Genomic DNA, 26,154 nt, shown 5'->3' on the forward strand with positions numbered 1-26,154 from the left:
AATGCAGATCAGTGTTGATTTCTAGAACTATCGCAATATCTACAAAGCTCAGAAAACAGTACTTTTAATCCTAATTATACAGCATCAGGAGCAACATCAAAAATCAGTAAGCACATTTTGACCCGGGAACGTCCCATTTCAATGAAATAACACAGTCTAGATTTTGCGTCAGGTTTAATCCTGAGCAGTCTCATTGATGTTAACAGAGTGACTCCTGAATAACTGATATCAGCTAAATCAGACCTTGCCCTTGTAACTTTGAGTCCACATGACTGAAGAACCTGTATCATCTTAAATGGGTGCTCAAGAGTACGCAGTTGCAATAACAAATTACTTCTTGCCAGGTATTTGAAGCCAGCTTCTTCCTGTGTCACGCATGTTCAGCCTTCATCTGAATTTTGTGCAACAATGTTCTCCTCTCACCTATCCTGTAAATGAAAAGCAAATCCAGATTTATAGCAGGCTGGACTATGGTTGTTCTTGTGCAATATACCTTTTCTGTGAGGAAGTTGGTTAGAGCAGATGGACAGGCAGGGTTGTTAGTGGAGAGGGGAAGCAAGTGCTCTAGTACATGAAAGAGATCTGCAAGGAATATGTGATCTTCTGCACCCGTTGTGCTGAGGATGAGGAGTGTCTGGCTGAAATTGCAGCAAGAGAGAAGTTTAGGTTTGACATTAGAAAAAGCTTCATGATAGGGAAGACAATAAAGTGGTGGTCTGCAGAACTTCTGTCGTTTCTAGGTTCCAAAACAACGTTAAGGAGCCATTCATCAGGAGCGCCGCAGGAGGCATTGATCCGGCACAGGAGCTTCGAGGCCTGTTCTCCACGGCTCTGTGGTGTAAGCTCTAAAGCACATACGCAAGCATGAGAAAAGAGGAGGAATGTTGTAGTGTGATAAATTGTCCTGTAAATCACAGACTAGAAGCCTGAAAAAGCATTTGGAAGACACAGTTTAAATGCATCACATTTAAAGTGAATAACGTGAAGCTGATAAAAGAGCACATCTAAGAACTGGGGGGAGGAGAGAGGGAGTGCTCTAGCTTTGGAGAGAGAATGAAAGGAAGATACAAATGGGCAGAAAAGAAACTGGAAAGACAGCTTGCAGAGGACAACTGTGTCCGAAGACCCACAGGTTGGTGGGAGAAAAATCTGGAGTTTTGTTCCACCTGTTCTCCTGCAGTGGGGAACCTAAAAGTAGGGAAGAGTTAAGAGTACAACAATGATTTGAAGTTTAAAAACAAAACAGAGGAGAAGGGGTTGGTGTAGCTGCAGTTTGTTGCCCCTGTTGTGTGTTATCTAAGGCATCATCCGTATCAGCAGCGAGTGCCAGCATGAGGCCACCCCTGGTGCCAAGGGCAAAGACCCTGTGAGCAAGCACCCAGGGTGACTGAACCTAGACATCCCTGGAGAGGCTGTTATATGAAAGTATTTTCTTGCAAAGGAGACAGGGAATGGCAACGGCTCGAAGAACCAAGATTTCACAACTGAAACCACCCGTCCCAGCACCAGTAATCCTGGTGCCTGCTGATTGTGATTATTTTTAACAGTACCTTTAAATGAGAACTCTCACTCGGAAATGTGCATGTTCCTCAGCTCCTGGGATGTTCGTACCATGTGGGTCAGTTGTGTGAACATCTTTTCTGCAGGCACTTTTATGGATGTGGCCGTTGAACTCGGTGGGAGCCCAGATCTGCATCATCTTTATTTTAAAAGATAATGTCAAGCATGCAATAAGTCAAACAACAGGAGAATACATGCTTTGGTTGTGGAAGACTAGAATTCTAATATGTTGGTGACCTTGAAAACTCCGAAACAAAAAAGTATACTTTTTTTATTTCTAATTTGCTATACCACGTATCGCATAAGAGCTGAGACATTTAGGCTATGCTTTGCCCACAGAGGCTTCCCATTCATTAAAGGGGATGAAGTTTATGCAAAAATCTTGGTAGCAAGTTGGAAAACTGCTGTTGACCCACTCCTCACCACTTTGTTTAGAGGTGTAACAACATTTCCCCAACATTTCCTTAAATACTTTCTTCTGCAGAGAGAGCAAAGGGGAGCAGGCAAGAGCAGCTGAGGTCGTGCAAGGAGGGATCTGTGGCATGGCTGCAATTGATCTTTCTGTTTTGTTTCTGTGGAACTAATTAAATGGATTTATTGCAGACATTTTTTTCGGGAAATGCATTTCCCAGTGCTGCTGTAATGGTGAGGTCTTGAAAAAAAGAGCAAGATTTTTATCTATGTGGTAACTGGATTGAAAGTAGTAGTTTACAAGGTGTAATTTTGAATGAATATTTTTTAAATATTCAGATCTTCTAGTTAAGCTCCATTAAGAACTGGTTTGTAGGTGCTGAGAAATACTATGCTGTGAGGAGTATGTGTTTTCTGATAAGCACAGCAATAGAGGATGCCAGGTAACACAAGCTTCTCCTACTCATCTGTTAGGTCTTTTGTAAGCTATTCTATAGGAAGCTTCTATACAACTTTAAAATTTTTGAACTCTGGCTTTCAAAACTATGATCAGTATTTTAAAAGAGAAACAAATTTCGCAAATGCGTTTTGTGAAATTAAATCACTTTTTAAAAAAGACTATTTCTTAAGAAGATGGATGCATTCTTTTTCTGTTCCCCTTCTCAGCTCAAAGCAGCAATTTATTAACCCATTGTTGTTTGATCTGTTGCTAGTTTGTATCTTCTCTATAATATTCTTAGTATGTAAGAGTATGTGTTAGCATGTACACAGGTATCTCTGGAGTAGATTCCCTCTCATAAATTGGTAGGTTCAGAGCTAGAGGAACATCTTGGACAAAAAGTGAATGAAATATCCTATAATACAAGTAGATGTACCCAGAGGGAACCGTACACCTCTGCTGTGAAGCTGTGAATTAACCACAGCAACCAGATAAATTATATTTTTTCTCTCTCCTTGTAACCATAAAATATAGCTATTGAAGGGCCCTATGCTGTCCTAAGTCCCACAGCAGCATTTGGACTAACATTAGCACTAGCTATTTCACCGCAGGATGTGGTCTGAGTGTAAAATTACAGGGTAAGAATATTAAATCACTTCAGCAATCTTAACTGCTTGGATAAATACTAGGAATCGGCAGACTAGTAAAACAATAACAAGCAGGGGTGGACTTAATTTTACTTTTCTTAAAATGAAGTACCAACCTGTGCAACTCTGGAAAAACCAATGCCTTGAAATGTACAACACATGTGGTGTTGCTATCACAAATGTTGCAAGTATGTGAATTAATTCAGTTGATTGTAGAGCACTGAGTTTGTCTGATTAAAGAAAACATTTCCTCTATTGCTATGGACAGCATGTATTTTACTCTGCTGACTTACAGGTTAAAATCCATTTGCGTTCTAACTTTTAAGCTGAAACAGGTGTAGGTGGCATACCTGGATCTTGATTGGTGGGTTGTTTCATGGTTTGGAAATTCTGTCTTTTCCAAAATAGAACAAAACTGTTTTGAATTATCCTACAAAGTGATGTTTATAAAGTAATAGAAAGAAGCCCACAGGCGTGAGGCTGGTGATCCAGGTGCTCCTCGGCTGGAGCAAATCCCTCACTAGCAGTGGACAGAGATAGGGAATGGAGTTTAACCCTGCTGATGGGTATTTGGCATAAATGTGGGGTTTGAATGGGAGTGAGAGAATAGCCCTCTGCAAGGCGGGCAGAGGGAGTGCATCTCCTAAACCCATTGCGGGAAGTTCCATCTGCCAGCCTTACCGTTTATTAGGAGCCGAGCGGTTCATCAGTGAAGAGGATTTTGTGCTATTAGAGAAGTGATCAAAGTAAACTGGCCTATGAGCTTTCCAGCTGCTTTCCAGCTGCTTTCCAGCTTTTCTGAAGGGATTTATTTCCCCAAGCTGGTTCCACTAACGCTGAGAGGAGGATTGTGGAAGGATGGGCACCGCAAGGGCAGAGGGTGGTGAGCCAGGACCAGGGCGAGCCTCTTGCAGCAGTTGTACAGTGCTAGCAGTACTGAGGGCACGGAGGGCTTCCAGCCACATCACAACTCAAAATCAAGATAATTTACTCGTCAGTGTCTTACAAGTTTCCTAAATTTCAGTGTTCATTAATAATAGCAACTGGTATTACAGACATGAAATGAAAGCAGTGAAGATGCAGTCCTCATACCTGACTTTTTTTTTTCTTTTTTTTTAAATAAAAGCCTAGGCCATAAATGTACCAGAATGGTTAGTCTCTTCTCATTCACACAGCTCCTTATTTTTGAAGTATTCAGGGTGCTGTTTCAATCAGGGAGTAAATGAGTTTGCTTTGCAGTTTGCTTTTCAGAGCCTGCAAATGCTGGTTTTGTGAGTTAAGGCTGAATCTACACTTCTTTATCCACATAACCAACATTTACACAACAGGAAAAAAAAGATTCTCCTGGCCCTAATAGCATTACAGGCTTCATATTCATTTGAATGACCTATTTTTCACCACTTGCCTCATGGTTATAGGTACAAACAAGCCTTTTAACCTAAAAGGGCTTTTCCTGCTATCTGTTTATCCTTCAGGAAGGTTTTCTCTAGGTTTTGCATGACAAAGTCGTAGTCATGTTTTCTGTTAATGCCTTGTCTCCCTACAGCTATACACTTGTCCTGCGCCCTTGTTCTGTCTAATTTTGGGGAGCGGGAGGAGGAAGGGAGAGATTAACTGCCTATCAAACATCAGGGACATTTATTTGGTTTACATTTGCCAGAGTTACTCTGAATATGCTTTGTGATATTGAGGGGTGTATACACCTTATATTTATCAACAATAATTCCTTATTAGAGAAAAAACTAATAATAATTAACTAACACAATTTGCATGCACAGATCACCATAGTTTGACTTGGGTGATATTTAACACTGAATCTATCTAGGCAAAGCAACTGTATCTCTGTGGAGAACAATCCTAACGAATAAAAAAAGTTGAAAAGATATTTTAAATGATTTGAGCAAAGAAAATAGTCTCTTTTTTCTGAGACTGTGGAAATAAAGTTTCTGCTTTCCAAAGGAAAATACAGTAATTAGGAAATTTGCAAATGGAAATTAGCCTATGTTGGTCTTCGTCTTTATTTATGTCATTAAATGGAGTCTTTAATTAGCATATATATTATTCATGTTTCAATATAATCCATTTTATAAGTCCAAGTTCAAATACAAAAATCAAAATGGGCTTGATGCACCCTATTGTTCACATGCAAAGCAGCTAACACAGATGTAAAGATATGAGGTGAATTGAAGCATTCATATTTCATAAGGATGCAGTCTACATTTTCTGAAATTATGGCTTGAACTCTTATTTTTAACTTTTTCTCATTTGCATACATATTAGTCCCTGTTTAAATGATGTGTTAATTCTATTCATTAGACTTCAGTGAATGCTTCTAACTCCCCTGATAATCAAGCATAGGTCCCTGGAAAGCAAATTATGGACTTTCATGTTGCAAAACCCATTGTAAACGTGACATTTATCACTGCAAAGCCAACTCAGGTGGAGCACTTGGTTGCAGGCACAAGGGCAGAACCCTTTCTCTTACACTTACGGTAATGATTGTCATCTGTGAATAAGGACCCAGCACCAGGTCCCCGATGTCTCTTCAGAAATGATGGGGCACTTCACAACCCCACACCCTCTTGATGATTAAAATGCCAGTTCAGCTCTTTGGGGGAGAAAGAGTAACTTGACTGAGGTCCTGACACAAACGGCTTCAAGAAAATGGGTGATGGAGAATCTTCTGTTCCACATAATGTGGTGGCGGAGTCAAGAATTTGGGGTCCTACAAGGGCTCTGCAGCTCTCTGAAGGGTATTTGGCTGTCAAAGCAGGAGCCTGCAGGCTTGGCTTTGCTGCTGTCCAAAATGCATTTGTGCTTCAAAATCTCCAAAACGGTGGTCCTGAAAGCAAAAGCACGCAGGTGACGACAGTGCAATAGGAGTCCTTTCTCTGGGTCTCGGAGCCAGATCCTGTAGCAAATGCGGGAACAATCTGTGGGAAGAAAAGGGGCAATAGTACTGGAGTTATGTGTCTGCCGTCGCATATTGATTTGCCAGGCTGTGACGATTCATCTTTTTAATTCTAGGTATAAAAGCATTGTTATCCGAGTGGTAAACCCGAGGTGATAATTTCGCAAGGTTTTATGTTGATGGGGTGAGCCCTGAGTGGTGCCATACAGGGAGTTGCCGTGTGTGCTCTGATTAATAAAAAAATTGATGGGAAGAAGTAAAGGTTCTTATGCCATCACTGCAAGGAAATGCTTGACATCTTTAAAGGCCCATAAGTTTAGTTTCCATCTGTTTTTTGCGGAGTCTGGGCCTTTTCAAAAGCACCGCTGATGTGCTGTAGGGAATTAATTTAGCTCTTTGTGGTAGCAGAAGGTTAGAGTTCATCATCACTGTTTTTGCTATCTACAGAGCTACATGGAGCAAGTTCCCTGTTGTGTAGTTTAAAGGAATAGGTGGTGACTACTAGAAAGAGCCCTGTTGTCCCTGCAGTGTAGTTTTATTCAAGGTACACGGAATAAGAGAGCAGAAGAGAAGAAATCACAGTATTTGATATACATTCTCAGCAGCTGCTTCATCTCACCATGTCTGAATGTGTAATCTCACTCTCGGGAGCGTTCTGCCTGAGAAGCAGCTGGGCGCTTCCGAACATGCAAGAAATGCTCCCGTTTCCCCAGCATTTGTGATAACCCAAGCTGCAGTTAGGCCTGCGGGGAAATGAGAAGTCTGTTTTATTGCGACTCTGAGATTTCGGTGGGTTGCAGTGTTGTCTGTAGGGTTTGAGCTTGCATTTGGATGTTCTCTCTTTCCTTAGCCATGCTACCTTGTACTGAAAGCGTGCAAGAGAGCTTTATACCAGTGTTTTTTAAAACATTTAAACCATCTGTAGCCCTCTCCTCCTTCACTCCTTGGATGGCAAGGGTCCCGTTGGCTTCCACACTGTCAAGCTGGGACAGATTGTGCTAATTCCCTGTGTGCTGAGCACAGAAAAGGATGCTGAAGAAAAGGGGCTTTAAACCAACCTTAGCCCAGGGTTCAAGGTTATCCACAGTTCTCCTTTTTTTTTTTTTGAAGCCTGGAAAGCAGACAGCTCTGCTCACAGGGGAATAGGCAGCAGATGAGCATTCTCCTTCCATGCCTTCTTCCGGCATCTTCTTTCCTTGGTGCGCCGGACAGCAACTCCGCACCCCAGAGAGAGATGCATTGGCAACCTCACTCCTCGTTTTTTTTCTGGTGACTGGATTAATTTTAGCATTGTCATTGCTCTCTACCAACCTTATTGTATTTACTCAGTTTTCTACGAATAAGGAGTTAAATTCATATGGGTTGGATGTTTTCTGTTAGAGCTCATGTTCTGTTTCGACCTTCTTGGCTTCACATATTTTCCCCTTTTAAAGTTACTCGCTGTATCTGAGATCTTAGCATCAGTGGGCTGCTTTGTGGAAATAAATATTAATCAGATGGCTGCTGATAGCATCATATGGGTAGAAACAACTGCTTTTATAATAAATGGAATTTAATATTAATTGAGTGATTTGGAGTTAAAGCAGGATATAAAGTGACAAGCTCGTGACACAGCAAACTGCCCTTTGCAGGAATCCAATTAGAAGAGTGAGCAGCAAATTGTAAGTGAACTTGCTGTAATCATAGCAATGGGGGCAGTACAAGAGTGGAGCATAATTTGGAGCCTGGGACCTGTCCCCCTTGAATGTCTCATGATATCCATGAATCAATACTTAGTTACTCTGTGGTGCCAAGTTTGCATTCTTTGGCCCTTTCCTGGTAATGCTGCATCCCGTTGCTCTAGTCAAACCGGAGGGAGACAGTATATTTTGCAATAAAAGGGCACATCGATCAAATGCACTGTGTTCTGCTACACGTCTGTCAGAGGAAAGTGACTCGTGTTAGCCTGCTGAAATGACTTTGCATTGAAAATCTTGTGCTGATGTTACAGGGCTTTGCCTGATCACTTGAAGCTGTTACCTTTGCCATTTCCTCAATGAGAATGATCAAGAGTTGTTCCCTTTCCAGATTGCAGCGTTTCTTCAGGACTGGGAAAAACAGATGATTTGCTGAGACGTGTTGTAGATAAATGGTTAAATACTGCCTGGAGTAAACAAGTGCAATTGTCACAGATATATCTCACGTCTTAAAGAGTGATGTAGAGCGTTCATTGGGTTTGAATTGTTCAAAAATAATTTCTCTAAATATTATGTATCATTTTCATCTGGCAGATGGAGTTGCAGAAGCTGCTATAGCGAGAGTTTGTGGCGTTTCAGACATACTGGATATTGTGTGAAATTGGCTTTGTGAGCCTCTAAAAGGAGGCTGCAGGATGTAAAGTGAGGGTGCAGGAGTGATAAAGACCTAAGCACAGCATCTGGGAAGTTGGGGTGGTGCTTCCAGTCTGATGGAGGAGCATGTGAAAAAAAAAAAACTTAACGAGGAGCAAGTCAATTTATCCATTCTGTCAAAATGGCTATGATCAGCCAGGAGGCAAATGAATAAATGGATCAACAAGTATTTCACACTTGTGTGTTCTCGACAGGAAATCACAGATCTGAAACCAAATGTTTGGGACAAAGCTACCAGAAATAGTGGCAAAATACTCTGCTGTTTAGTCTGCATTTTAAACATTTTTAGCTCACAAAACTCCTTGAATTAAAATACTGGAATAAACCAGGAACTTGTTACTACAGTTCATAGAATCATAGAATACCAGGCTGGAAGGGACCTCAAGGATCATCTGGCCCAACCTTTCTTAGCAAAAGCACAGTCTCGGCAGATGGCCCAGCACTCTGTCCAGCCGAATCTTAAAAGTGTCCAATGTTGGGGAATCCACCACTTCCCTGGAGAGATTATTCCAATGGCTGATTGTTCTCATTGTGAAAAATTTTCCTCTTCTGTCCAGTCAGAATGTCCTCAGGAGCAACTTGTACCCATTACCCCTCATCTTTTCCATGTGACTCCTTGTAAAAAGGGAGCCTCCATCTTCTTTGTAGCCACCCTTTAAATACTGCAACATGATCATGAGGTCTCCCCTAAGCCACCTTTTCTCAAGGCTGAACAAACCCGGTTCTCTCAGCCTTTTCTCATATGGCAGGCGGCTTCCCAGTCCTTTGATCGTCTTTGTGGCCCATCTCTGGGCCCTCTCCAGCCTGTCCACATCTTTTTTGTATAGTGGGGACCAAAACTGAACACAGTATTCCAGGTGTGGCCTGACAAGCGCTGAGTAGAGTGGGATAGTCGTCTTTATCTCTGCTGGTGATGCCCTTGTTGATGCAACCCAGCATCCTGTTGGCTTTCTTTGCTGTAGCGGCACCCTGTTCACTCGTATTGAGCTGCTTGTACACCAGGACCCCCAGGTCCCTTTCCACAGAGCTGCTCCCCAGACAGGTAGATCCCAGCCTGTGCTGCACTCCTGGATTATGTTTTCCCAGGTGCAAGACCTTACATTTGTTGAACTTCATAAGGTTCTTGTTAGCCACCTCTTCCACCCTATCCAGGTCTTCATGCAGGGTGGCTCTCCCTTCCGGAGTTCCCAGTTATGAGCAGAGGTGAAAACAGCTGGAGTGGGTCTAACAGCAGGACCTCGGTCCCCACTGGAATCTCCCTTTGCCTGCATACCTGAACACATATTCTTGGACATGGTGATTGCTGCTGTCTTTTCTGCTCCCAAGCTTACTGTCTAACTGCTACACTAACAGCAGCAAAAGCACCCTGAAAGATTGCATCAGAACATGGAAATGAAATGCATAAATACAGTAGGAGGAAAGTGAATCCAAATCGCTAGAAGTGTCAGGACTGAACAATTCACCTAGGAGCAGACATCTCCTCTGTTCCTTGAGGACGGCATGCCTGCCTGTGCAGCCGTGTCACCTCATGAGCTTCAAGAAAAGGAAATACTGAGCCAAGAGCTTGTGTTTAATTTACATGTCTGCTTCTGAGCAAGTTCTTCATACATTGAGAAGCATTCATATGGTTTTGCTAAGGTGCAAACTGCAATTCTTATGGGCTGTTCTCTCCTTTTCCCTGGTCCCACATTTATCAACACTGAAAGGTTATAAAGAGCTTAATAAAAGGTAGATTAAAGCTTCGGAAATAGTGCAAATAAAGAGAACAGTCTATAAATAGAAAATATATTAAATGTATCTGATGTTAAGGGATCTAATAATTAATATAGGTTGACTGAATTTCTCCTGTTTTGCTTATCTGCAGTGAACTTTAATCTTGAATCAAAATGTTCTCCTTCTGTGATTAGTTTTTTTGTTAGATGTTTCTACACACTGATTAAGACGACAGGAAAGCAATAGTTTGTTTGCCCGAGTGTATACTTACTGAAAAAGAGTGTGTCATGAGGACGAAAGCAATTTCTAATTTTCAGAATAATTTTGACTGATTTCTTAGAGGCAAAGTCTCTTCTACATCTGTTACTTTATGATTTTTCAATTCTTGACTTTTCTATATAATTGGGAGCCTGCTAATAGACCTCATGGTAACTTTTCTGATATGCCTCATACTTCGAGTCTTTTTTGTGTAATAAATGTGTATTTCCATGACACTAAAATTCAAGGAGCTTTGAGTGGGTTATAAGCCTGAAACTTCAAAGATGTCCTTTTCTTAACAAATATTTTGAAAATGGAACCCTTCCTCACTTCAAGCACTTTCATGATCATCCTTCCAGTCACCTCTGCCTCTGTTATTTGCTTATAATATTTCTAGAATTTTTCTTATGGCTTATTTGGTCTGTGAAGATGGTGATTTAAAACATACATTGGTTTTATTTTCTGTGGTTGTTATTATTGCTATTGTTGATGCTATTTATGTTTTAGAAACAGTCTCAGAAAATACTGCACTGATTAATGCAAATGCTACTGGAAGGATCCTACTGATGCAGGCACTTCTTATTCTGATGTGTTAATTGCTGTGGGTCTGTTGTGTTTAGCAAGGGAGCCCAGTGGATATGTTCACACCACACTGATTGTCCGATTTAACCAGCACACCACTTCAGCAAATACAACTTGCTCCTCTGCAGTACAGCTCTATTAGTGCAGAGCTGTGCCCCGGGTGCTTAGCCCCGCAGATAAGGAGTATCGGAGCGGGCAGAGCTCGCACTAACATGCCTGTGTCTCTCCTGGCATCGGAGATAGGTCACTGGGGCCTGACTCAGGTGTTTTTGCAGGGCTCCTTAGAGGTGTTTTCAGCATATCGCAGCAGAATACACAGCACGGTATTTCTCAGTGGTTTGGTTCAGTGGATGGTAGTTTATTGTCTCTGATATTTGTGTTTCCGTGTCACATTTGTTAACCTTTGAATGCAAGAAACTCATTAAAGCAATTCCTCAGGCACGCATATTCCAGGCTTCCCCAGAGCTCTCGAGTCACTACCAGATTAGTATCAGCGACAGCGAGAAGCGACTCTCCAAATGGGTTGATTGATAGCAGGATTAATGATCCTCAAGACTTCTGTCCAGGTTTATTATTTGGTGGCTTACAAATCTCTGCTTTCAGGGAGATGGGTGGGGAAGGAGGGCCAGCTGGCTGCCACCCGGTCCGTCTGTATTAGTGTGATGAGGTGACGTACATAGCCCTGTCAGAGCACTAGCATTAAGTAGTGTATTTTCAGTATTCTCATTATCTGCCAGGTACTAAATAATTTGTTTTTCTGCTTTTGGTGCCAGCTGCTCTTTTCCTTTGTGCTGTGCTTCCAAAGGTACCTTTTTGTGCCATTTCTAATTGTGTTCTAAATAGAGTTAACAGAGAGACCATAACAATTTTTAAGTAGCTATTTCTTTTTGAAATGGCCAATGAAAAAAGCCCACCCTCCAAATACACGGTGATGAAAAGAGAAAGGAAATAATCACACTTTTAGTATTTTATCCTGGCCTCAAATAAGCTAAGCATGAAATATGTCCAGCAGTGTTGGGAAATCTTCCTAGTTCTCCCATGCAGCTTTAGTCCAGGTGCACGTGGACATGTCTGTTGAGAAAGAAGGAGCTTCCCATTGAGTATTTCATTATACTTAACAAACTGGCATTTCTGCCTGAAGATGAGCAGGGCCATCAAAACAGAGGAAAAAACTGTACCTAAATTTTTAGCACGTCTTTGTGTTATGCTTAGGTCCCAGGCCGTGGCTTGGGATACCTAAAATAATTGTCAGTTGAACGTTCTGATGTCCCATTCAGACAAAGGAAAGAATATTTTTGCAAAGGAAAGAGAAGGGCTCTTTCATTTTGAGAGTAATTAGGCAGAGTAATTAGGGACATTTAGGTGAATGTTCCAAGGAGGGACCCAGTTTCTGCTGTCCTCTCTTGGGTGGGATCGTCTCTGTATTGTTTTTCTTATAACACAGTTTCAATTCAGATGAATTACACTTTGTCTTTAAAAGTACCTGTATTTTAACCTCCCTGTTTTTATTCTTTCCTTTCCTGAGATTCCTCCCAAAGGGAATTCATGTCTTGAAATGATAATACCAAGTATATCCAATTTTGAGTTCTTAGAGGTGTTACTAAAAGCTCCTCTCTAGTAAGAGGCAATCTTCATTGATTGCTGCAGTTCTTGTGATTACAGAACAACTCTTCACTTGGTTAAATTTAGCTTCCTTCTGTGAGAAAGTTTTAGTCTCCTTTTTAATATTACATGTTGTTTAGGGCATTGGAAGTACACATTTTATAGGAACTGCCTACAGTATTATTTGATTGGAAAAGGTATGTCTTTGTTTTCCTCTGTGATTTTCTAGTCTTTGTTATGTAAGTTGCACTGAATAAATAGATGGCTCAGGGAGAGGAAAATTAATACATCAGGCTTCCCTTTGGTTTTTAAAACCGTGCCTAATTTTTAAACCATTTTAAGATACCACCTATAGCTTTCTCTACCGCATTTTTGCCTGGAGACATTAAAGTTTTGAGTGGTAATGCATGTAACCAGGGAGCTTGTTCTCTTGCAGTAGAAAATACTGATAAGTAAACTCATTCAGTCATCTGTAAAATTGCTGAGTATATCCAACACAGCTGTTGTGAGTATTGATTAAAGCAGGAGGGGAAGGTCTGATGCTGCTAGCTCTGTCAGAGGTCACCAGGAGAGTAATTAGCTACCAAGTGTTACAGGGCCAAGTGTCATCACAAATAAGGTTTCACTATCGCCTTTGCTGTTCTCCAGGGACACCAAGAAGATGGGACAAGGAAGCGTGGAAAATGTTTGTGCTGAGTTAAACTAAGATTTATCCACTTATAATTTGCAGTTAAAGAGCTTTCTAAGTGCATTTCTGCATTGGCCACCTGGGCACTTTCTGGTCGAGCAGCTGATGAAGGGGGGAGGACTTGAAAGCAGCTCACCTTGGTGGGCATTGTCCTTTCTTAACTGTTTAATTATTTGAATGCCCTTCTAAAATTATAATTTCTTGTATAATGTCTGAGTTCAATACCGTATGTGATGTAGATGGGTGTCTAGTCTCTGGTGCAGGATAGGATCTCAGAGGATCGGAAGAAGAGGATTTTTAATTTTGTGGAGAGCTGTGTAGTCAGCTGGCAAATTCAGGCCATAAATATTAAATTAGCTGTCTTTCTGTGTCAGAAATCCCTGGTCTTGTTTGCAGATTAGTTTTTCAGATGGACAATTTTACTAGTGGTGTGTTCTTCATCACAAATACTGTCTCAAAGTTTTGTCCACCTTTTTTTTCCATCTGCCTTTTTCCAGCCTTTTTCCTGTCTTTATTTCTCTATGATACTGCAGAATGTGTGGTTGTAAGTATGTGTGGTTGGACTAGTGATTAGCATTTGGATCCTTTTAGCTTTTGTGGGACTGTGTGGGTACGCAACAACTCACTAGTGTGAAAAAGCATTTCTCCTTGCCCAGAGGAAGTCCCCTGAAAGGGACAGTCTACTTTTCACCATTCTGTCTAGGAAAGGATGCCAAGGACTTGGCACACTGTGAACTTCTGAAACCTCTCCAGGTACTGTCTAGATGTCTCCAGTTACCATATCTGTGCAATGCTTAACACTGCTCAAGAAGATTTCAGGCAGAAATTGCTTTGTGGGGAGAAGGCAAATTGTCTTCAGGAAGGATATGCAGGAGAATCAGCATTATTGTAGGGAAATTTTCCTCCTTTTTCAGCTTTCCTTTATTCTCTTGGTTTTTGTACATTCCTACTTTGTATATCCTCCCGTAGCTCAAGTTCGGTCAGCCTTCACTGCCTTACAACTCCAACATAGCATGGGTTCTTTTATAACTCGACTTTTGAATTCCGATCATTAAGCGTTAAGACCTGGGAAGGAAAATAATTGTAGAAAATTGGGGCAATATAAGCCATTTTCTGGCCAAAAAAGAGTAAATGCAGATGCCCCTCTGATAACAATGAACGTAACACCACTGCTCCATGCTGGTCACTTATTCATATTCACAAGATCAGCTTTTTTCATGTGGTTTTCTCTTCTCTTTTTCTTCTTAACGCTTGAGTCGGTTTTATTGCTCATAAAAATCAGTGACTGATGACCCCAGCTAGAGCAATGCAGACTGCAGACAGCTGTTGTCCAGGCTCCCATCCACTGCTCTGCTGGTGACATGGTCATGATTTGCAGCGCTCCTGTTGTTCCGTAGTCTGCGGCTCTTTTCTGAGGAGTCATTGCCAATTCTGACAGTGACAAATGCTTGCCAAGGAATAGTGCAGCTAGTTTAAAGTGCAGAGCCATGTGTTACTAGTACACTTGACTGCATATATACTCTGTTTTTGGTGCCAGCAGAAACCAATCTTAATTGTGTCTCCTGGAAAACATGCAGAACAGTTCAACGAGAATCTGAAGCATCTTTTCTTCTATTGAAAGTGAGAATGAATGTGCAGAGGTAGTGAAAGGCATCGTTTCCTGTCTTTGGATACTTGTTCAGGAGTTTTTTGCAGACTCCCCCCCGCCCCGTGATGGAGGAGCATGGTGAGTGAATGCCTGTATCCAGGTTGCATTCAATAAAGACTAAGCCACGTCCTGTGCAGCCTGGTTTAGAAGTCCGTTACAGATCCTGGTTTGATTCGTCTTCAGCCTTGCCTGTTCTGCCCACCATCTAAGGACTGTGTGTGAGGGTGGCTACAGGGACTATTGGCCTCTGCGTTAATAAATGTACATTCTGCAGCGCTCCCATCTGTGGGAGGCTGTTTCTGGAGGAAGGGTACCCAAAGGACAAGGTTTGCCCTGCTCTGACAGTAGCAAATAGGCCTCCAGAACTCTTTCAAGCCATCTGCCCCTGAATTGGTCATGCTTTAGGAGGTAATGACCCAAGAAGAGAGTAGTTGCAAGAAATCAAGAGCCTAGAGCTCCTAGATGCTATTACAGAAATAAAGTAATATAAATCTGGCTAGCCTCAGAGAGGGAATATATGCTGCTCCAGCCAACAGAAACACCTGAAGAAGGAGTACATCCCTAGTGAACAAAGGAGCAATGAACATGCCGGTCATTTCAGTGTGTGAGGCAGGACATGGCTCTTGGGTGTCCCCAGAAAGTGAAGCATTCCCCTTTGATTTTTTCCTGCATTCAGCCACTGTCCTGGTGGTTTCAGCCAGCCGCTGCGGAGGCCATCACTTACCCCTCTGCCATAATCCCTTACTTCTTTTGTCCCTGCCTCAGCTGCTCCGGAGCAGCGCAGATCACTCACCTGTCAGCACAGATCAGGGGATGCTGCCTGCGCTAGGCGGAGTACAGAGGAGTGAAGGCCAAACGCTGCCCTCAGAGCTATTCCCAGCACTCCCATCGACTGCAGGGTGCACCGTGTGTTTGTATTGGAGGCACTATTAACTAAACACTAAGGCGCTGTCTTCTACGTGAAGATAAAATGCATCCATGCTTTCAGGCCATTATGTGATGTGGTTCTCTCTCTTGTGTTTAGATGAGTATAAAGGAGAAGCTGCTTGAGGTTTATTAGCTAATAACCAAGGAAACCTGTTTTGAGTGTCAGAATCTCATGAGGCATCTCTTCTTCTACAGAAGCTAATCTGGTATTTTGCTCAGTGGAGATGGAACAAGCATTTGACCCAGCTAATCAGGACCATCTCTTGGCATATTTTTATGCTTTCAGCTTGATAATAAGATGCTGCTGCTCTTGTCTTTGCATCCTTTTAGTTTGCTTTAATAACTCACTGCCAGTGTCTCTGCAAAAGGATTCTGGGCAGGGGGATGCTCTCCCCTGCGTCGTCTTTGCATTCCAGACCCTGCCTCTGCTCCTTCTCTGGGGAGATGCTAATCTCGCAGTGTTTTACTTTCTGCATTTTGGTCCATATGTGACAACTGTGTGTCTGATCACCACAATCTCGCACAGTTATTGTACCCCAGGGAAAGGGAGCCAGAAAAACATATGGGGCTAGAGAAAACGGTGTGCTTCACTGCACACAGGCATATTTCAGAGACAATGGACTCTTCAGTATTTTGCAGAAAAGATGTGGGCTCTCCGTGATCTTCTGGAAGTGAAATCAAGGCTGTGATTTGCTTTTCCTCAACCAGTGCTGCAGAAATGCAAGAATTACTCTAAAATAAGTGTTTCAGTTGTTAAGATTTTAATAATCATTTATGCCATTGACAAGTCCTGATTGCTCATTCACTAAGGACTACTTCTGTCAGAAAAAAATCTGTTATTTTTTTCTGCTGATGGTGTTGGTTTCCTGAGCAAATGGGCACACAGGTGCAAACATCTGCACATGTATACACACCGGGCTTAAAAGTGCTGAAGTGCTCATGTGAAAACAGTTGTAGGCTTGCACCTTGTCTAGTCCTGCATCCACTCCCACCTCTCTCCAAGGCTGCTTCTCCAGTGACTCGAAACAAGCAATTTTCTGCTCTCATCCTTTTCCTTTATCCAGCCCTCCCCATACACGCACACAGATTTACTGCAGCGTCTTGTAGCCTTAGCAACTGCTGCCACTTAAGGTTTGTGTACTGAGGGAAAGGTAAGGGGTAGGGGAAATGCCAGGGGACAGAAAGGAGCATCCTAAACTGGGGGAGAAGGCAGACACTAAATTGTCTGAAATGCCTTTCAGTAGCCTTGATCTCAGCTATCAGTATTTATTACTACAAACCAGACATGACTTTGCAAAAGCCTCTTCTTGGGCTCAGGCGTTTCTTCACCCAGTCCATCCCAGGCTGAAAAACAGACATTATCTGAACTGGGGGCCTGGAGGCATCTGCCTGGCGCCCCGAGATGTGTCCTCCCGCCTGGAGCTGCACAGAGGAGAGATGCAGGAGTAGGAAACAGAGCCAGTAAGCAGAATTGGTTGGAAAATTCATCCAGTGAGTTTGTGAAACCTATTGTAAAAGGTCTTTTAAAGATCAATCCACTTTATCCTGCTCTCAATTTTGAGCCTGCATAGTACCATCAGTGCAGCCTTCAGCTGTCACCGGGAGCCCCTGAGACATGGAGGGAGTCACCAGGACAGGGATGTGATGGCCTGTGCACAGCGAGCTCAGCTGTAGAGGCTGAACTTGGAATATTTACAGCAAATTACGAGCAAGTGAAAAAAAAGAGTTTGAGAGGCATGTCTTCACCTAATGGGCCAGTATCCAGCATTGTAAAGTAATGAGCATGCTGTATTATATATGTATATACATAAGACAAGAGTGTATTTTAGCATGATGTTTGTGACTTGAGAAAACCTTTAGTCAAATTCCACGGTGACTGCCTTTTTAAAACAGCTGCAGAAAGTCTTCCAGGAATAAAATACAGAATTGTTAATGACGTTAATGACTGCAGAAAACTTTACTATGTGAAATATTCATTTAATACATTGTTATTCCAACATTGTGCTTAGCAGAGATATGGTGGACTGAGTATTCAGCTATCGCCATCATGGGCCTTACAATACCGCACGATGTGATTATCCAACACAATTACATATTTTGAGGATATTAAGAAAAAGCTGTCTTACGGCTGCATAAAAAACCATAATGCCAGCCTATCAGAGCCTCTCGGAGTATAAAATAACAAATTACAAAAAATAATTGCTTTTCTTAAGTATCATCAGCTTAAAAAAATCCTGTAAATCCCTTCATAAAGGTCTGTCTTTTTATCAAACACCTTCTTAAGGCCTTCATTACCGGGAGAAGCTGTTCAAGGATTTTTGTAGTATTGACTCAAGGGAAAGAGCCCCAAATACATCAAAATCAGGAACATTTTTGCCTGTTTCATATTCATAGTCTCTTCTTTATGTGTCACTGATTTATTCTGCTGCGTGCCCCCAGGGTGTGCATTGTCCAAAATAAAGGCTGCCAAAAAAAAATGAGAACAGGGAGCAAGTAGCGTGGGGGGAGTTCACCCGATGTTTTTAAATGCTGTGAGACTATTGCACATCTTGCATCCTTGTGTGTGAATTCACCTTATGGTGTTTCTTAACAAAAGCATACTCACTAAATAAATAACTTCAGCACAATGCAAGACATCGTGCCTGAAAATAGAAAGCTGCTCCGAGACAGTTACTCCATGCTGTGAACCCCACTCTCTTCTGCTTCTGTATTGTCTTAAGTTGTACTTGTGCTGCCGTAGCATGTGCTTGCATTGTAAAGCCCTGGGACTCTGCAGTAGGACATACAAATGCAGAGAAAGCAAGCGCCCGTGATTATTTTAGTGTCTGGTTTTGCCTAAGAGAGTGGTTTAATTTTCAGTGACTTTTTTTGCTCTGTGGCATGTATGGATGTTGAAAACAAAGGGAGCACAAATTACTCTGACGATGTCAGCAAAGCCAGCTCTGTGGAGCAGGCTCGCCATGGAGAGCACAATGCCCGAATTACAGAGGGGCAGACTGCAAGGCAGAAACTTATAAGCTGCAACGTGCAAATGTGTTTGAGCAAGGGAACCGGCACCTTGACAAAAGGCACAGCTCACGAGGCCACCTGCAAACTTTGCCCAGGTGTTGAGGGGCAGTTCATGAAGGGCTGCAATGAGGGGGATCTTTCTGCAATGGAAAGCTATTGTTAAGCGCCCCGACAGATGAGAGCAGACCCTTCTCCTGCCACAATAGCTGCTCACACCAAGCAAGACTCATTAAATATTCAGTTCCAGCCTCAAGCAGCTCATTAAGTCAGCAATGAGCAGTGACGCTGGTATTGGAAAACCCTGCCTCAGTTAACATCACCATGCAGAGTCTCCTCGGATCTCTTGATGTGATTCTGCTCAGTACCTTTTCTGTGATGACCAGCTTGTGCTCTCTGCTTTGCATTAAATACAGGTAAAAAAGAGTCAGGTGGATGTAAGTTCTCCTATTCTTTATAGGCCTTTCCAGAGATGAGTCCTGGGGCCTAAGCTAAGTGTCTATTGCATTTTTCTGTAGCAGCATATGTAATACAAGTTTGCAGGAGGAGGATGGGATGGTTATATGGCTTTAGTGTTAAAAAACAATCAAACGTAATGTTTGAAGGATAACTTTCATAGCAGAACATCATGACATGCAGCAGTTACAGATGCTGTATTACTGTCTGTCGGCTGTTAAACAGCAGAAACTTTTACAGTAAGTGTATTTTCCCTGGAAATGCTACTGTCTTGGGTGGGTTTTGGATTGAACTGTATGCTGAATATGTTTCTTGTGTGCAGAGTTTCTTTCTGAATGATGTGTTTGAAACCTGTTTTTCAACCGCTCGCTTTTGTGAGTATAATTTCATATTCAATAGTACTTAGCAATAATATACAGAGGCATTTATGATGAGCTGATGTCAGATGTCAGTGAATTAGAGCACACCAGTATCTGGAATTAGGATTGTAATTGTAGAAAACGCACATATGTTTTCATGCATCAATGTTTTAAAACTATAATGTCTGAAAGTATGGAGCAGAAATGGAACAGAAATAGAAAAGCAGAACATGTGCAAAAGTTTTTGGCTATTTTTTCAGAGGGCAGTTTTTCACACCCTAAATCTACTTTTTTTTTCCTTTAACAGAAAGTGTTTTCAGACTGCCCATTTCTATGTGGAGGACAGCAGTTCCCCCCGTGTGGTCCCCAATGAAAGTATTCCCATTATACCTATTCCAGGTAAGACGGGCTTAATCTCCTGTGTTTGTTCTACTTGGAGTCTGTTTTAATTACATAAAGAAGAGAAGGTTATGCTTGTGATAAACCATGGTTTTATGGTAGAAATTTGTTGTATCAGTGCTGCTTCATTTAATTTAAGGTGCTTTGCAATGGGGCTCTGAGTGCCAATGCTGTATTTTTCCATAGGCGCCTCTCCCACATTGTTTTAATAGAAATCTCAGAATAACCTTTGTAAAATGTCAAAAACATGAGTAACACTTCTTAAAAACACTAAGGCATTGCATCCAAGGTGAAACCAGCTGCTCCATCAGGTCAGGTTGTGGATGAGGGAGATCCAGCTCCACTGCTCTCTCAAGGCTGGGGGAGTTGCCCCCCACTTTCAGCATGTGCAGAGGTGGTGTCTGCTGGGTCTTGGGAGGGGAAAGCAAGACACAAGGATAAGCAAACAATCTCAAGTAAAGTCCAAAGCCATCTGTTAATTTGGTATTAATCAAGTTACCAAAGGTCAAATTCTCCTCTCAGCTATACCGAGAGCGATGCTGAAAGCAAGAGTTCAGCACTATTCTCTCTTCAAGAGGCGTTTCCCCTGGGAATTATCAAATGCAGGATCCAGCTCCCTTTAAGCCATGATGACAGAGAGCAGCTTGGTGTTACAGTGGCCTTTGCAGCCGCTGCTTTGTTTGATGTTGCTTGGTTTCACAGGCAGAATTAAGATACCCAAAGTGTTGTATTGACCTCAGTATGTCAAACGCTTGTACCTGTTGCTTCAAGGTGTTTTAAGCTTCCTTGTCATGTTCTGTAATTTGTGTCACTGGTCTAGGATTCAATCTGCAGCTAATTAGATTCATTTTACCAAAAAACATACAAAGCCATCTCTGAGACGCTGAAAAACATGCGTCCTAGAAAGGTGAAAGAATCCAGTTACATTTTGCTTGATTTTATTCAGTAGATGTGTAACTCCTTTCTAGAAAGAGTCTTTCAAAGTACCCATGGGAACTAATATGAAAGGTTAGCTATTACATTGCTGCAGAAATCGTTAGGCAGTTTGCCTTGCAGTCTGATGCTGTGCCAGTGAAAATAAAAGAAAACATGCTATCATCTGCTCTCCTTTCTGTGGCAGACCAAGATGCATGTCCTGACTACCTCACTTCTTTCACAAGGAGCCACTCTTCTTCTCCGTTAGGGTGATGGGAGGTTTTCTTTTTAGACCACCTGCAATGAGTTTTCACAAAAGAACCTAAATAGTTGGAGAGCTCCATTCTTCATACTCTAAAACCAGGAGGTGCACTTCCCTGTTGGGGCTGCTTTTGGCAGTCAGTTTAATGGTCCCACCATGCCTGCTCTCATGTGATACCTCCATAGGACTTGTGAGGAAGGGGAGTGTGGGCTAACTTGGGCTCTGTGCAGAGCAGTGTCAAAGCCCGGGGGATTACAAGCACAAAGTAGTGGGAGGAGAGAAATTCTCCCCTCAGAGAGGTCTCTTTGGCCAATGTATAGTTTTTTTACTGTAATTGAGACAATTTTTTCTTAGATAAAGAAACCTGCAGAAAGCTCCATCTTTTCATGCTGCGGTCTGTGTTGTTGAGACAGTGGTTCTTCCCTGTTTCACAGGGATGTTTTGATGGTCAGTCCATTAAAGACTGGATGGCATTCATATAAATTGTAATATAGGCTGAAGAAGTTCCATTAAAATTGCGCAGGTGGTAGATACCATAAAGCCAGCACTTACACCAGGTTGACACGATGCTACCTACCATCACTGCAGTGCACACTGTGGTCTGCTGAGGTTTAGTAATACTAAGAAAGAGCTGCTCACCCCTGAGAATGGGTACTGCAGATTAAGGCACCTGCTGAGCAAGTACTGCAAGACACCTTGAGAAGCTTTGTAGTCAAAAATCTGCAAGGGCTGTTGATGAGCGCTAAGGCACGTGAAGAGCTGGCCCTCAGACAGAGGTTTAGTCTAGTTAGATGCAAAGGTGAATCCAGCCTTCAAATTCCCAATTTAATGAAAGGATTTTTGTGGATATAATAGACGTTCAGACACCTGCATACAGGCATCCAAATGGAGGTGCCTTAATCTGAAGCTGAATCATGCCCTGAAGGTCTTAAGAGAGAATGAACTGATGAACTGTAAGATCTTGGCACTGACAGTAAAACTACTGAGGCCATCAAAAGCCAAATCACCCTCTGGATGTGCCTCTGTTTATTAACTATTACCTGTACAAGGGAGTCTGTAATGAGGCTCAAAGTTAGCAGAGATAAATTCCTGCTATGTTGGCTTTTTCCAAAGGTGGGAGATACTTCCTGGAAAGATCTTGAAGCTCTCCTAAACATTTTCCTTGTTTGGAGACGTAGAAGAGGCCTGTTTTCCCCCATATACCTGCTGCTAAATGACACTCTTCTCTGACGTCAGCTGCTGGTCCCACGTAGGCAGCACACTGAAATGCCTTAGAAACATTAAATGACAGAACTCCCCTTTGAACTGATCGCAACTGACAAAATTATAAGCCTCTGAACTTTTCCTCTGGAAGCTGCCAGAAGGTGTGAGGAAGTCTTCCTTCACAGAATCACAGAATCACAGAATGTTAGGGATTGGAAGGGACCTCAAAAGATCATCTAGTCCAATCCCCCTGCCGGAGCAGGATTGCCTAGACCATATCACACAGGAACGCGTCCAGGCGGGTTTTGAATGTCTCCAGAGAAGGAGACTCCACAACCTCTCTGGGCAGCCTGTTCCAGTGTTCAGTCACCCTCACCATAAAGAAGTTTTTCCCCATATTTATGTGGAACCTCCTGTGTTCCAGCTTGCACCCATTGCCCCTTGTCCTGTCAAGGGATGTCACTGAGAAGAGCCTGGCTCCATCCTCATGACACTTGCCCTTTACATATTTATAAACATTAATGAGGTCACCCCTCAGTCTCCTCTTCTCTGAGCTAAAGAGACCCACGTTGATCTTAGAAGCAAAATATTAAGTGGCATTTTCACAAAAGCAAGTTTTTCAAAGTAACCTTGTTAGCTTGTGAAACCCTGTCCTTACAAAACAAATTTGAATATATCCCCATGGAACCATGTATATACCTGTTACAATTCAATGGTCCAACTTCTACTCTCAGTTACATGCAAGCAGCCACACTGATGGCAATTTAGAGCAACGCGTCTGAAGACATTTAGTAGATTTGCCAAGGCCCATCTACAGCATGCAGTGAGCTGCCGGTTGGAGGAAGCCGAGCGGGTTTGGGTTGGCTGGTCCTGGCCCAGGTGTGGGGTGGCTCTGCCAGGTGTCTGGGAGCCAGGCGCAGCGACGTCCTGACGCAGCTTGAGAGGTTTCAGAAGCAGCGCTGGTGTCTCCGCATGCCACCGCTCTGCTCCGGGACGTGTCGGCATGCTCAGAGGTAGCTTTTGTGTTTATTTCTGCACCACATTCTGCTCTTGTTTAGCCAAACCCTCTATTTTCTCAGGTCAGTGAAATCTAAAATCAATCTGCCAGCTACCTGCAAGAGGCACACAGTACAACTTTTCAGGTCCAAAATCTAAAAAAATCTTCTTATAAAGGAATGATTTTACCCATTTTCTATTTCACTTCCCATGGCGTACGTGCTTAATTATTGTGCATGAAGCCACATCACCCATAGGCATGTACTTATCTGTGCAAATTTGCTCTGAGACCCAAATTGTTATAATTATTCATAATCATCTGCACTGCTTGATCTAGAGAAACACAGGACGAAGGAGCTATCATTAACTGAGTCACCCACTGGATATTACAACTGAGGTATAAATCTAAACTCACATAAGCCTTGCGCCTGACAGTAATGCATCTGTAATCAATGGCAGATTTCGGAAACTCCCCTGCCGTTCAGCCCAACAAAATTATTTCTCCATATCTTCTCCCTTTGCCTCCATGCTCGGTTAATTTTGGCCATGTCTATATCATCTTTGCCTGGATCTCTTCACTATAACATTTGGTCTTGGCAAGATCTCTTTCTCAGCAAACCAGCTCCTGTTCCCATTTGGTTTTCTTTTTCCATAGCTGGGTCAGTGTCTGGTTAAAACGTTTCTGGACTTGATCCTTTTTGATAGAGTTGGATAAGTAAGAATAACAGCAGCATCATAGCTGCTGACCTGTATGTTTTGCAGCACTGCAAAATAAAATGCATCCCTTATCAGTTTTTCTTTCTTCTCATCGCAAGACCTGCTCCACGACAGCAGTGCAGAAGTGCACCTCTGTGCAACTTAGATGATATCAAATAGTGGAACTAGCACAAATTCCACTTCTACCCTCCTCCTCCTATCCTTTGTTTCAGAGCTTTCCTGCTTTTGGGTGGTGCATTGTTCTGGAGCTTGCTGGAGCTTTACTGGTTCCTTGCCCAGCCCATGGCCACAACAGACGCTGTGGCACTCATGTCAGCAGGACTTGTTGTGAGATCAGTGCAGAGATAGTTGAGGCTTGACCCTATGGCAAAACTGAAAACTTTGCATAGTCTTGGCCGTGGTCCAGGGAAGGATGGCTCATAAAGAACACAACAGCTGGCCAACACAGCTGATTCATTTAGCATATTATTCCAGATGTCTTTCACCATTTTTAGTATATGTAAAATGTCTCAGATGTGATGCCAGTCATTTCAGCTGTGTCTAGGCTGCAAGGCTCAGGAGCACTTCCCAGTGCTTGGATCAAGGTGCATGCAGTTTTAGGTGTAAAGAGCAGAAAATTAATTTTTTAACTAGTACTGGAGTTTATGAATACTGTATTTAAAAAAAACAGTGGCAGAATCTGATGGAGAAACACTCTCCTGCTTCTTCAAGAATGACTCAGTGCGGGTGCGTAAGCCCAGGAAATAGTGGGGTAGCCAAGTATGTTGCAGTGAAAAGGTGTCTTGATCACCTCATGCAGTCATGCGAGGGTGTGAAGGCCAGTGCAGCCATGACCCTCCTTCATTTCCCTCTGTCTTCTCATGGTTACAAGAAGGAGTCCCATCAAGAGTCCATCTTACTAACTCTTAGCTTCTGTTAAATGTCTGCAGAATTTTGAAACCTTCCTTATTCCTTCAATAACCATAGTTGCCTTTCCTTTCCTGACAAACTTCAGTGGTTAGACTTGATGTGTTTTTTACAAGCTCAGTTCCTGCACTTCTGATATCTTCTGGTAGCATCCACTCAATAGAGACTGTACCAAGAGGTCTCTCATTTGACAGGGAAACTGCAGGTTCCCAACAGAGACTTGGTATCATACTATTTTCTGCTAAGATGTAGCTGTCTCAAGTTGCATCCCAAGAGCTAAAGAGCGGAGCACGAAGCCATGTCTGTGGCCACTACAGTGACAGTGTACTGAGCACAGTGATTCTCTGTGCTAGAGACTGGCAAGGTATGAGGAAAAGTGCTAACTGCAGCTGAGGACTTACTTCTCAAGGGCATGAAGCTCTTCACTGAGCACAGAGGTAGTGCTCTTCAGCTGTTTAAGACTTTATTTCTGCTTTCTGCTCCCTGTGGATTTATGTTGCAGCACCATATTGTGAATTGTACCTATCTTCAGCTTCAATTAAATTCATGAATGTAATATTGCAAACACAGCCATCCTCTGCAGCCAAGAAAATACCAAGGTATTTTAGGGAACATCCACCTTCCTTTTTCTCTGCTACAAACTGCTGCTCCTGCAGCACACTGAAGAAGTTATGGTATGGTGTCTAATCATGGTACTTGTAATGGAGGCTTCAGGAGTTCGCTAAATCACCCAAAAACATGTTTTCGTGGTGGCCATGTGAAATGCAGATAGATCCTTTTCTGAGAGCCATCATGCTGGGCTGCAGAGCCCTGGAGTTGAACCTCCATGTGCTTAAATGTAAGGCATGTATGTAATTGATGACACAACTGAGACTTTTGGATGGAAATGTGAGAGATTAAAATTGTGTTCCTTAGCAGGAAATACCAAATAAGATCATGTTTAATGTCTGTGCTAAGGGAAAATTCACATTATTTCATTCTCTTGGCCTGAAATTGGGTTTTTGCTTAAAGGGAAGAAGTGGATTGCTATTACATTTATAATTAATGATAACCTAATCTAAGATTTGTACAAGCAGATTTAAACTGAGCTCTTATTTTGACACATATAAAATTTTATCATTAACATCTTTATATTCCTGACTGACACATGGCTAATAGC

General features: G+C 42.4%; 1 protein-coding gene across 1 annotated transcript in view; it reads left to right on the forward strand.

Annotated features, from left to right (window-relative positions):
- The window catches only part of PTPRG (protein tyrosine phosphatase receptor type G), a 408,111-nt gene that overhangs the window by 347,354 nt on the left and 34,603 nt on the right, over positions 1-26,154 (forward strand). The window contains exon 14 of the mRNA XM_068408918.1: positions 19,905-19,996. Within this exon, the coding sequence (XP_068265019.1) occupies positions 19,905-19,996 (92 nt within the window). The remainder of the gene's footprint in view (positions 1-19,904; positions 19,997-26,154) is intronic.

Source organism: Nyctibius grandis, chromosome 10, assembly GCF_013368605.1.
Source record: "Nyctibius grandis isolate bNycGra1 chromosome 10, bNycGra1.pri, whole genome shotgun sequence".
NCBI lineage: Eukaryota > Metazoa > Chordata > Aves > Nyctibiiformes > Nyctibiidae > Nyctibius > Nyctibius grandis.